Raw genomic sequence first — 13,398 nt, 5'->3', positions numbered from 1 at the left:
GAAGCAACTGACAAACAACTAATCTCAAAAATATACAAGCAACTCCTACAGCTCAACTCCAGAAAAATAAATGACCCAATCAAAAAATGGGCCAAAGAACTAAATAGACATTTCTCCACCAGTTCTATATTAAAAGAACACAGGTCATTTGCGACTTCTGCCTCACTCTTGAGCCTGAGTTGATAACATTGGACTGTAATCTCTTAACTTTCACTCTGGGACCTTTAGGGTATCTAAAGATGCCAAATAATGAATCAAATCTAAGACTAAATGAGATCACATACAATAATTCTTTCTCTTTGCAAGTCTATGAACCATAACCAAAAACAAAAGCTGAAGCAGGCTGGGACTAAGAGTTTGAGTTCTTTGTACCCTTGTAACTTCCAAGGCAAATTCCACCATGGCAAATCCCTGATTCCATTGGAAGGAAGGAATGAAGAGAATTCCAGAGCTTTTAAAAGAAGGCATACACACCCTGGGGGGCTCAATGGTAAAGAATCTGCCTGCCAATGCAGGAGATGCGGGTTTGATCCCTGGGTCAGGGAGATCCTCTGGAGAAGGGAATGGCTACCTACTCCAGTATTCTTGCCTGGAAAATCCCATGGACAGAGGAGCCTGGTGGGTTACAGTCCATGGGGTTGCAGAAGAGTCAGACACAAATTAGTGACCACACTACCAACAACAACAACAACATATTTACTCTCAACATCTAAGAAGACAGGGGAAAGTACAACTTTCCCAAATTGTTAGGAATGAGCAGATGATGCTCCTTAATACTTAAAATGCTTGTGGGAGTGCCTCTCTTGCTAATAAATCAACTCATGGACTCTTTCTATAGCAGAAATTCTTCCCAGCTGGTCACATCTGTTATTATTATTTTCCTGAAATCTCACTGCAAAGACTTAAATGTGAAGATATTATTGATAACATGGTCCAAAGGAAATTCAAGAATTCAGCTCAACTCTAACTTTCCAACAAATTCCCAAGCCCTTGAGATACCTGGGTAGACAGTTGCAATGTAAGAAGTTACCCACTTTACCAGCGTTGCCCCAATCCATTTAGCTGGAGCAAAGCCAGCAGAACCAACCTGACTCCCTCATCGCAGAAACCAGGAAACAGATTCAAGGAAATGTGTCCAAATCAACTGCTCTCTAGAATGTCCAGTTAGACAACGATGGTACATGCCAACTGGGAACCTCTCCTTGTCTTTTACCTGCTCTCTCTCCAAATTAGAGTCGCTGAACTTTCTCTAGGTAGAAGAAAACTTCTATTTTCCTACCAGACTTGTGTTATGCTTTGCCTAGGTGACTGGGAAAACCTAAAAAATTTGCACTACATGTCTTGACATTTCCTTTCATTCCAAGGCCTAGTTCAATCTAGCCTTGTAAACCAGCTGAGGCAAGTTATAAGTCTAAATGCTTTTATCCATTAGACCTTCACCTAGGAAATAAAAGAAACAAAAATTGCCATTCTCTTTCTCTTAATAAGCTTAAACCTTTCTTTCCTGGGATATGTGACTATTTGTAATAACATGGACTAGGGCAATCGAGACCTTTAAGCCATGGACACCCCTGCCTTCTTATTTGCTAAGCTTTGAATAATTGGAGAGCAGAAAATATCCTCTATCCTTCACCTTTTGGGTTCCATAGTCCTGATGAGCTATTTAAAGCTGAATGCATTTATTTGTGAATCACTCTGAAAACCCTAGGGGAGCCATGCAATGTTAATGCAGAGAATGTCAACTATAATTACTGAGGCTTACAGCAGTTATACTTAAAGGCAATTAAAGTTAGATAGCATGCAGTTCTTGCCGTGATGGTAAAGTACTGCAATGTAAGGTCAGAGAACTGAAAAATAATCAGTCCAGGGCTAGGTGTCTTTCTCCATGCCCTGTCTTTCTTCAGAAAGGTACCCTCAATGTCTTAGCTAAGGAATCCCCAGCAGTAGAAGTCACTGAGCTAACCATCTGGAAGGGAAAAGCAATAAAGGCCTAGAGTTTTCTGAGTTGGCTGAAGACAGTTACACAAGTCAGACAACTTCCACAAGCAGGCTAAGAAAAATCCCATTATGCTTTGCCACTGGGATGGTTTTCCACAAGGTACCAGGACCTCTGTGGTTGGCATAACTCTTCTACTTTCTTTAAAGAAGAAACAGTGCAGCTCAAACATAAACACCAAGAAAGTGAAAGTGTTAGTTGCTCAGTCGTGTCCAACTCTTTGTAACCCTATGGACTGTAGCCCATCAGGCTCCTCTATCCATGGAATTCTCCAGGCAAGAATACTGGAGTGGGTTGCCATTCCCTTCTCCAGAGGATCTTCCTGACCGGGGGATTGAACCCATGTCTCCTGCATTTCGGGCAGATTCTTTACCATCTGAGCCATCAGGGAAGCCCTATAAATACCAAGATCACCTAGTAAATGCTTAACCCCTAGATAATTTAGGATACAAAAGGACAACTGTTACATACTACCAGTGGATACTACCAGTGTAAGACCCTATAAAGATGCACTCAATGAAGTCAGCAATCTTCAAGGTTATATATTCTATGTTTTCTAGGTCTCATCTATACACAGAAAATACCACAGGTCTATTAGGCTTATTAACTCCTCTATTATCCTAGACTTTATATGCTTCATTTTTACCTTCATCATGGTAAACCCCCTTTTATTTTCTGCCTCTCTTCTGTAAAACTATCTCATATGCTAAGCTCCTCAAATGTTAGCTTGGTAATTAGGACATCCTGAGTCCTCAACTTCACGTTTCAATGCCATGAGAAATGTCAGTGGTTCCTTCCAGGTAAAGAAAGAGCCCATAGAGGAAAGTGGTTAAGGTCATGGGCTCTGGCCTCAGGCTACCCAAGTCCAAATCTTGGCTCTTCCGCTTACTAATTGTATGAAATCTGAAGAAAGCTACTTAATGTCCCTAAACTTCATTTACTCATTCATCAGTAGCATAGAGATGATGATAATTTGATATACCTCTAGAAGGAACAAATGAGATAAAAATGAAGTGCTTAGTAGAGTGTCTGGTACAAAAAGTACTCAGAGTTGTTTTTCTGTTTTAAAGAAAAAGTTAATGCCAAATCGCACATCCTCTAGTCCTCTCAACTTGGAACATTCACTCCAGATAGCCTTGACATGGTTCTCATTATCTCAATAAGTCTAATTATCACATCAATTAAGGCATTAAAAACATAGCCATTTTGCCCCAGGAAGGCATATAACAAGGAGGCCTCAAACCCCTTGTGCAACAGAGCTTCACGTATCTTTAGAGGGCAAGGCCTTTCATTGGAGATACAATTAGAAGCTGTATTCTCTCAAAATGATACAATTTGGAGGGCACTTCTGCTTTATGAGAAATATTTTTGTTGTTGCTTAGTCACTAAATCGTGTCTGACTCTTTGTGACCCTATGGACTATAGCCCACCAGGCTCCTCTGTCCATGGGATTTTCCAGACAAGAATACTGGAGTGGGTTGCCATTTCCTTCTCCAGGGGATCTTCCCAATCCAGGGATTGAACCTGAGTTTCCTGCATTGGCAGGCAGATTCTTTACCACTGTGTCACCAGGAAAGTCTGAGAAATACTTTACCTATAGTCAAAGGTACTGTTTAAATAAAGACACTTAGGCAGACATCATTCCCTGCCCCACCACACACATTTGTACACACACATCAGAAATTTCCATTTGACAGTAAATTGAAAGGTAAAGGTGGCAATCAGGAGACTTGGGTTCTAGTCCCACCTCCACTCTTAATGGTAATTTCCTTCCCTGTTCTCCCATTTGTAAAAAATGAAAGAGGTTTTCAGTTCAGTTCAGTTCAATTGCTCAGTCGTGTCTGACTCTTTGCGACCCCATGAACCACAGCACGCCAGGCCTCCCTGTCCATCACCAACTCCCGGAGTCTACCCAAACCCATGTCCATTGAGTCAGTGTTGCCATCCAACCATCTCATCCTCTGTTGTCCCCTTCTCCTCCCACCTTCAATCTTTCCCAGCATCAGGGTCTTTTCCAATGAGTCAGCTCTTCGCATCAGGTGGCCAAAGTATTGGAGTTTCAGCTTCAACATCAGTCCTTCCAGTGAACACCCAGGATTGGTCTCCTTTAGGATGGACTGGTTGGATCTCCTTGCAGTCCAAGGGACTCTCAAGAGTCTTCTCCAACACCACAGTTCAAAAGCATCAATTCTTTGGTGCTCAGCTTTCTTTATAGTCTAACTCTCACATCCATACATGACCACTGGAAAAACCATAGCCTTGACTAGATGGACCTTTGTTGGCAAAGTAATGTCTCTGCTTTTTAATATGCTGACTAGCTTGGTCATAACTTTCCTTCCAAGGAGTAATTGTCTTTTAATTTCATGGCTGCAATCACCATCTGCAGTGATTCTGAAGCCCCCCAAAATAAAGTCAGCCACTGTTTCCACTGTTTTCCCATCTATTTGCCATGAAGTGATGAGACCTGATGCCATGATCTTAGTTTTCTGAATGTTGAGCTTTAAGCCAACTTTTTCACTCTCTTCTTTCACTTTCATCAACAGGCTCTTTAGTTCTTCTTCACTTTCTGCCATAAGGGTGGTGTCATCTGCATATCTGAGGTTACTGATATTTCTCCAGAAGTTTTGGGAGCCAGCAAACCAAAATGGTCAGCAGTGGGCCAAATTCAGCCATGCTCACTCATTTACATATTGGCTAGGGCCGTCTTCCTGCTGTAATGGCACAGTTGAGCAGCTGCAGTTGCAAAAGAAACTATATGGTTCACAAAACTGAAAATATGTACTCTCTGGCCCTTTACAGATAAGGTGCCTACCCCCAGAGTGATTTTCAAACTGTTCCAGAGTCCTAGCATTCTAAGGAGTGCTTCAGAAGCCACCTGCAATTGGTGAGTTGTAGCAAGTGGCTCGTCTTTTATTTATTTTTGGCTGTGCTGGGTCTTCCCTTTCTTTCCCTAATCCTATGATCTCCTCATGGGGTTCCTTAAATCATTCTTACTTTCTGCCTTGATCTTTTAGACCCACCTTCTCTTCCAATTTGTTACTTCCTGCTGTACCTCAAAGGTCCAATCTATGGTAGTTTACTCTTTTACCTCTATACTAATGATTCTTAACTGGGGGTGATTTTGTCCCCAGGGAACATTAAGTGTGGAGACATTTTTGATTGTTAGATCTGGAGGTAGGTTGCTATTGGCAACTTGTTAGTGGAATCCAGGGATACTGCTCAACACCTCACAGTGCACAGGACAGCCTCCCCCATCACAATCACCAAAGAATGATCTGGCCCCAAATGTCAATAATGCTGAAGTTGAGAAACCTTGCTCTCCACTTCAGCACTACTGGAGATTTCCTTCATATCTCTCTTAGGTTCTAATTATAGTTCATTTTTTACTATACTGTTGGTGACCAGTTAATATTAAATAACTGTCAAATACAGGAACAAAAACGAACATAGCATAGCTTAGCTATAATGCTGAGATATAAAAACAATAAACACATTCATAGATGTATTTACTTTGCTTGGAAAGTCAAGATAAGGGCTTCAAATCATTTCCATTAAGAGTTAAGTTTTTAGAGGGGAATCATAAAACTGGGGGGAAGAATTGCAGGAAGGCAACCTACTGAAGAATAGGGCAAATACTCTTGAGCTCAATCAATCATGTTTTTTCATCGCACTTCTACAATAATTTGAACCCATTCCCAAGCATTTGGCAGATCTCTTAACCCCCTTCTGACTCAGGAAAATCTGATCCCTGCAAATGAATACCACGTGATGGCATCTATTCCCTCCTTCCAACAACTGCAGATGTCTTTCAAATTTATTTTTTCAAGGATGGCTAATTTTACAAAATTACATCTAGGGCCCCAAAAGCTACCCATTTGTCTCAGTCATTTGTAAGAAACTGATTTCATCATCAACCTTCTCCATTTATTCACTGGTAGACAAGGCATAATATGGGATATTTTGGAGTTAAGAGATCTGAGTTTTCTTCTAGATGTATTACCAACTATATAATCTGTCTGCACTTTAATTTCCTAATCTATTGAAACTTTCAAGGTTCACAGTGGGGATATACTAAGTATTTGGAAATACTTAAAAAAGGTTAAAAAAATACATGGGGGTAGGGGTGAACAGGCAGAACACAGGATTTTTAGGGCAGTGAAAATATTCTATATGATACCATAATGATGGATATGTGTAATTACATATGTTTACCAAACCCACAGAATATATACTACCAAGAGTGAACCCTAATGTAAACTATGTACTTCGGGTGATTATGATGTGTCAATGTAGGTTCATGAGTTGTGACAAATGTACCACTCTGGTGGGGAACGTTGATAATGGGGCGGGGGAGGCGCGGGCTGTGCATGTGTGTAACCAGTGAGTATATGATGAAATCTCTGTACCTGTCCTTCTATTTTTCTGTGAACATAAAACTGCCCTAAAAAAAGTAAAGTCTTAATAAATAATAAAAAATATATAATATGGATAAGTAGAGGGGGTAGACTATTATGAGCTAGATGAACACCAACATATACACACACCCAATGACTAAAGAACATTCAGACATAATAATACAGCACTAAGTCCAGTGTCACAGAGGTCATCCTTTGTTATGTCTTGATTTTCATCTTCCCTTCTACCTCCCAGAACTCCGAACACTCACAGTACCACAAATATCACAACTGAAATGTACTTTCTTTGTTCCTCTCCTTCATACAACTAAGTTATATGTTGCATGTTGCTCCATGAGCCTCCAGTGATTTGATCTGATTTAGTCTTACACAGGAGCACATGGCTCCAAGTAAGAGTTCCCTCTGAAGCAATTTGGTAACATTACCCTGGTATTAGCAAGTTGCCTGTGTCCATTGCCAAGAAGCTGTGGTCCACTGGTAGATATTAAAAGAACTGCGGAGTAAAAAATAAAACCACGTCTAGAAACTTGCTACCAAGGGAATGGAGTTCATTCTGTTAAGGAGACTAAAGAAAAATACACAAGGCTATTAGTTTGGGAATTTCAAATGCCAAAATCAGGAGAAAAACAGAATATCAAACTCTGAGAAGTAACTTTACCTATGTTGGGAGCAGGGACATAATTTCTCATATTGAGTGCAGCACTTTAAAGAAAACATGCTGCCCATAAATATGGAAAAAAGTCCTCTTTAAATGAAACACCCTTCAAATGAGTCAACAATTCATCAGCAGAGCACTCAAGAAGATTTCTTGCTATATACATATTTTATCTGAATTCCTATCTATACTCTCAATGCACACCTCAGATTTATAATCCATTATAACCACTGTATGAATTTTACCTATCACAGCAAAACCCTATTGTTTGAGGATTATTTTGGATGAGACATATAAATGTCTATCCCTAGGACATCTTCCTCTAATATTGGGCAAGAAGGAGACAATTAAGATGCCCTGTGGATATGCGTGATAGCGAAAATTATGTCTCTCTAAAGTCAAAGACAAGTCAAATAAGTGGCAGGGGATCGAGAAATGAGAAAATATGAGCCACGAAGAATGGTGGTGGAAATGAAATGAAACAATATGGATTTAGTGTTGGAGAACTGAGAGGAGTGGCACAAGGACTCTGGAAAATACACCACCGCTAAGGGTTTTCACTGCAGTGTCTAAATATCTGTACCAGACATTGCAGCTGAGAAAAGGTTAACACTTGGGCCCTTTTTGCCCCTGAATCTCTGTGGCTGTCAATCTAGCCTAAAGCCAAAGAACAAGGCTCACTGGCTCTTTCTGCCAGCCCTCCCACATTCTACTCTATCCCTTCCTGTGCATTCTGCTCAGTAAGCAGCCCACCCGCAGCATCTTCCCTCTTTGATCTTGCCAGGGCCTTTTCCCCACCATCCCTGAAACAATTACCCAAGCAGTAGCTCCGCTGTGGATCATCATAAGACAGTAGCCAGCCAGAAGCCTGGGCTGCCTTGAGCCTTGTGAGTGGATATGCCAAGCATCTGTCGACTCTCCAGTGAGGTCAAATTAGTGGTGGGCAGAGGGAAGTCTCTTTGAATGTGAGAATACCATGGTTGCTGTAGGACACAGAGTTCTTTTGACTTGGAGCTTAATAAGACTCCACTTCAATAGGACCTATGTGTCCTGAAAGATAAGGGCAGGGATGGAAAGACCCCATTTACCTCAGCCAGCTGCATGCTGCGTAAGCAAGCAGGATTATAGTCAATCACCAAAAAACAGGTCTGCTCTTTAGAATGATATCCCCTTCCTAGCAAGATACCATATCCCTCGATGTCAGCAGAGCAGGGTTCGTGAGAAAATCTGTGCTGAACTTGGAAGAGGAAGGAGACTGTGATTGCACAAGAAAGTTCCCTGTAAGGCCAAGGCACCCTTTCTGTATAGAGCTTAGAGCACAGTGAATGCTGAGTGTCATGGGCAAGAGACTTAATAGGATTAGAAAGATGGAAAGGATTTCAGGGAAAATACCTAAATGAGGATGTTGTAAAAGAGAAAGACATAAATAGATGCAAGGGTCTTCAGACCATCAAAGTAGTCATCATTGTTCCCTAACCATCTTTATTTTTATTTGTTGTTGTTGAGGTGATAAGTCATGTCCGATTCTTTGCGACCCTGCCAGGCTCCTCTCGCCTTGGGGTTCTCCAGGCAAGAATACTGGAGTGGGTTGCCATTTCCTTCTCCACGGGGTCTTCCTGGAACATGGATCAAACCCATGTCTCCTGTACTGGCAGGCGGGTTCTTTACCACTGAGCCATCTGTCAGTGGGCTCACAGGGCTTCCTGTTACTTCACTTATCTACACTTCTATTTTCACATCTGTAAAGCAGGTGATATCATTGAGATATAATTGATTTGTAACATTACATGCATTTCAGGTGTACAACATTATGATTCAATATATAATGTGTGTCAACCTGACCATCTTGATGCAATGCTGAATAGGTAAACTTGAGTGAACTTGCACTTAGTAGGCTAAGAAAATATTCCCTAGGGAAAAAAAAAAAAAAAAAAAGCTTAATTTGGGAAAATTTCCCTAATTCTCATTTACAAAGTAGACTAGAGAGGTTTTCTCTGAAAGAACTTCTAAGGAAAATTCATGGTGCCATTTTTAAGCCATGACTAAATTATCTGTTTCTATGAGCCATAGACAGGCATCTGCCATATCCCTCTGCCTTACAACATGACCTGACTTCAGCCACCTCCAACAGATAGATATATATTTTCTGTTTGGGAATACTCGTCTTCATTTAGAAATGTCCACTATTTTTGTGAAGAAATCACAATCAAGAACCCTTACTAGATTAGTTCCAAGGCTACTTACATCTTAAATACCTCCCTAATGTTCTACTTAAAATTTTTACCCCAGGAAAAATGAGACCTCGTGGGGGCTGAGTCACAGCAAAAACAAGCAAAACTTCAGTTATCAATTCCTGTCTTTGAAGATAAGGAAAAGGAATGTTTTCCTTTGAATACAGTGGAGGAGATACGTCAAACATCACCCAGGAGCAAACTTAGCCCTTATGGGGCACTTAAATGAAAAGGTAAACAGGAATCCATGGATTTTTTTCCCTGAGATGTGGTTTTAAGCCCTGACATGTGCTAGAGGTGATCTAGCCTGAGATTCTGGAAGACATTACATGGCCTCTACCTCTGCAATTCTGCCAGGTACAAGGCTCCCAGGTTATGCTTGCTGTCACACGTCCTGCCTCCTTTAGCCACAGCAACTCAGAATTTCCCAATAACTAGACTGTGTGTGAGACAACCAGTTGGATGAAGACTAAAAAATTAACTATAGTTGATGAGCTTATGTGAGATATCTCTGACTACTAGATGCCATCATTCAATTCTAGCCCAATATTCAGAGCTTCTTCTTTAAATTGTAAATCCACATATTTTGGAGTGGGGCCCTGGAAAATGACAAAAAATCTCTGGAACAAATGCCCAGAAAAGCCTCAGAAGTCTGAAGCCAGAAATATATTTCAGGCAACTGTTTCAGTGAGGGCTTCCCAGTGGGAACTACAGATTAACATCGTCTCCATACATGTATGTTATTTCCATGATTAAAAGCCAGTTACCACTGAGCCCTCAGACACTGAAAACCAAGATGGCTGCAGAGTCTTTATCACCAGTTTATCTCCAACTAGATGGGCATCCTTCCTAGAGAGGCAGTGGGCTGTATATATACCCTAATCTCAAAGCAGTCTGGACAAGCTTCCCATAGTCTGTTGAAAAAGAGTGGCCCAATGAGTAAAGCAATTATTTTTTTTTAATTAAAAGATGCAGAGGTTTACTAAATCTGAACAAGCGCCCACATTTTCTTTTTGGGAGTGGAACCAAGGGATGATTCAGATGGGGAGACAGGCAGCAGGGTCTAGGGAATGAAGAGTCATGAGATTCCAGTTTTATTCCTGGCTCTGTTAAGAGTTGCCATGTGACTACCAGCAAGCTACTTCTCAGCGGGTCTCTCAGTTTTCCCTTCTCTAAAAGAACACAGTCTTAACCCTGTCCTGTAATTTACTCTGTGATCTCCTTGCAAAAAGGGAATGGAAGGGAATATATGAGTGTGGTGAAGGGCTAGCTAGAGGGAGTGCTAAGCTCCTAAGACCTGGACACCAGGCACGTACAAGTATCCTTCATTTTCAATAAAGAAACTTGGCAGTATTTCTGATCTAGAGAACTGATGAAGCAGAATATTAGCCTGACTTGATGCAACTTGAAGTTTAACGATTAAACAATTCAGGTTAAAGGACATCATAGGTTAGATGGCACCATCTATTAGAAAAGTTACGAGCCCACAATGCAGCTCGAACAAGCATGTTAATACCCATAAAAGAATTCAAAGGGTATTTATAAGTCAGAAGATCTTTAAGAACTAGAACATTCTTACTGAGGGAGAGGAAGCAGTCAATGAATGAAAGTAGGAGAGGCATCTCACCTATAATAGCCAGAATGGGTAAGGCTTTGTAACTGAACACTTTCTTTTTTAATCTCAAGTTTGTAAAGATCCCAACTTCTTATAACGGAGGCTATTTTTTTCCTACTAATTCCAATTTCAGAATAGACAATCAGTGAGATATATATATATACATACATATACTTGTGTATGTATTTTGTGTATATATACATACACATATATGTGTATGTATATATACACAAAATACAAATATGTAAACATATACACACACATATAGATATATATGTATATCTATCTATATCTATAGATACAAATATATACACAAAATCTGTCATTAGCTTAATTTAAGGCAAGATTAGCTATCAATACATGGAATTTGGAGAGGGAGGGTAGTTAGCTTATTATATAAATGAGCAAATGAAAATCACTCCTTGACCTTGGTAACTTTCAATTCTGAAGCAAAAGGAAGGAACTTGAAGAGAAGAGACAAAAACTCCAAGTCCAGTCACATCAGTTATAACTAGAAGTAGCAGACAGCACCTTCCTGTCAGGGGATGATGCAGCTGCCAGTTTGCCAAAATGGAAGACCCCCCCAACCCAGTGCCATCAGTTTCTAGCTCTTCTACCCTCAGGCTCACATGCCACCTGAGGAAACTACACATACCTCTTCTTCCAGCTTTACCACCTTGGCTTGGGCATTGCTCAGGGCCTGGTCTCGGATTTCGATGTGTCGCCTTTGGTCCTCATTGGTAGAACGGGCAGTGGCCAGCTCCGCTTCCAGTTTCTCCTTCTCACGCTGGCTCTCCTTATCTATCAGGACATGAAATATTAATACTGCCATTCCAGAGCTGGCTCAAAACCTTACCTGAGCAAAACTGATAGTCACACCCATTCCTGGACATTTTAGTGTTCTAACACCCAGCGACAAGAAGCAGGACACGGAGATCTGGACTCTTACCACTGGTTCTACCACTAAATTGCTGTGTCAATTTAGAAGTCACTTAACAATGGTGGTGGTTTGTGCAGAAGCAATGAGGAAACAGATGTCAAAAGTATTGTGAAAAATATTATACAAAGGTGAACACAAAAACACATACAGACACACATATATCAGAAGAACAGGTAGGCTTGTCTCCTCCATTTTATTTTTTCAAACAGTCTTGTATTGGCCAATGAGCCATTGAGCCTCCACAAATTTTCCCCATCATTTCCTCAATAGACAGTCTATTAAATCAATTAAAAAATCGATATTAAATCGATCAGAAAAAAATGGTATTTCATAAAAATGCATAAAACTGGCAATTTCACCCTTTATTCACTAACATAATTTTCAAACTGAGGTCAATCTGAGATCACACTGTAGGTACACATGACCATGACACACGGAGTTATGTCCCATGCCTTTCTAGGTCCCTCCGCTTTTAACTCTGACAGACCTCACACAAAAACTCAAATGAGCAGTTTTGATTCTCAGTGGCAGGAAGAGTGCCCTTCCTCTCAAGACATGGATACTTAAGTCTTTAGGAGAGACTTTATTTGGCTACACCACAGGCATGGCATGTGGGCTCTTAGTTCCCTGACCAGGGATCAAACCTGCGTCCCCTGCCTTGGAAGCTCAGAGTCTTAACCCCTGGACTGCCAGGAAAGTCCCTGTAGGAGAGACTTTAACTGGGCAACCTACCTTCCTTCCCATCATGACTTTACATACCTATTCAGATGTACCTTGGGAAGAAATAAATATTTGTTGAATACTTATTGCATACCAAGTATTGTACTAACTTAATCCTCAGAACAACCATACACAGCAGGTGTTGTATTATTCTCTTCTCCATTGTGCATATGAGAAAACAGAATCTCTGAGAGCTTGAGTAATTTGTACCATGTCCCACACCCTTAAGGCCAAGTTGTTCTGAGCTCTTTGTACTGTACCAGACTGCCTTCTCCTAGGATTAGGTTGGTCTGGCCTGTCTAGGGGGGGCTTTTCAAGAGTGTTTTCTTGGCTCCTGCCACACTTTCAACCATGTAGCACCCTGCGGATGCCCAAAGGCAAAAGAAATGACAGAGGCACACAAGTCATGCCCTCTTCCCTACCTACTAGGCTCCTTCCAGGACCATTTGACAGTCTTGGACCCTGCTGCTAATACAGTTTGATCTACTAAATGACCACATGAGAAACCAGCAGCAGAACTCTCAGGACACCTGAAATACCATCTCCACACAGGGAGAAGTGTGAAGTCAGAGATCCAGGGCCAAGAACCCATACATTCTCTGTGTTTTAAACTGGGAAGCCACCACCATCTCCAGCAGCAAAGTAGCTTCCAAAGGACACCACAAAAGCAACTTCACAACAACTTACACTAAGCACTGATGACACCAGAAAAGCAACATTCCTTCCTCTAAGGCAAACTGACAAAAGAACAGGAAGCTCAGGGAAATGAGGAAGGAAAAAAAAAAAGCCCCAGCTCTGAAGCCAAAGCACAAGAGAGCAACCCAGG

The 13,398-nt window shown here is 41.1% G+C and overlaps 1 protein-coding gene across 5 annotated transcripts in view; it reads right to left on the bottom strand.

Moving 5' to 3' along the window:
- Positions 1–13,398, bottom strand: part of AMOT (angiomotin) — a 68,456-nt gene that overhangs the window by 22,123 nt on the left and 32,935 nt on the right. For all 5 annotated transcript variants that reach the window (XM_027535513.1, XM_027535512.1, XM_027535517.1 and 2 more), the window contains one exon: positions 11,568–11,713. In XM_027535513.1, coding sequence (XP_027391314.1) covers positions 11,568–11,713 — 146 coding nt within the window. The remainder of the gene's footprint in view (positions 1–11,567; positions 11,714–13,398) is intronic.

Source organism: Bos indicus x Bos taurus, chromosome X, assembly GCF_003369695.1.
Source record: "Bos indicus x Bos taurus breed Angus x Brahman F1 hybrid chromosome X, Bos_hybrid_MaternalHap_v2.0, whole genome shotgun sequence".
Taxonomy (NCBI): Eukaryota; Metazoa; Chordata; class Mammalia; order Artiodactyla; family Bovidae; genus Bos; species Bos indicus x Bos taurus.
This window is presented reverse-complemented; position numbering and strand designations above follow the sequence as displayed.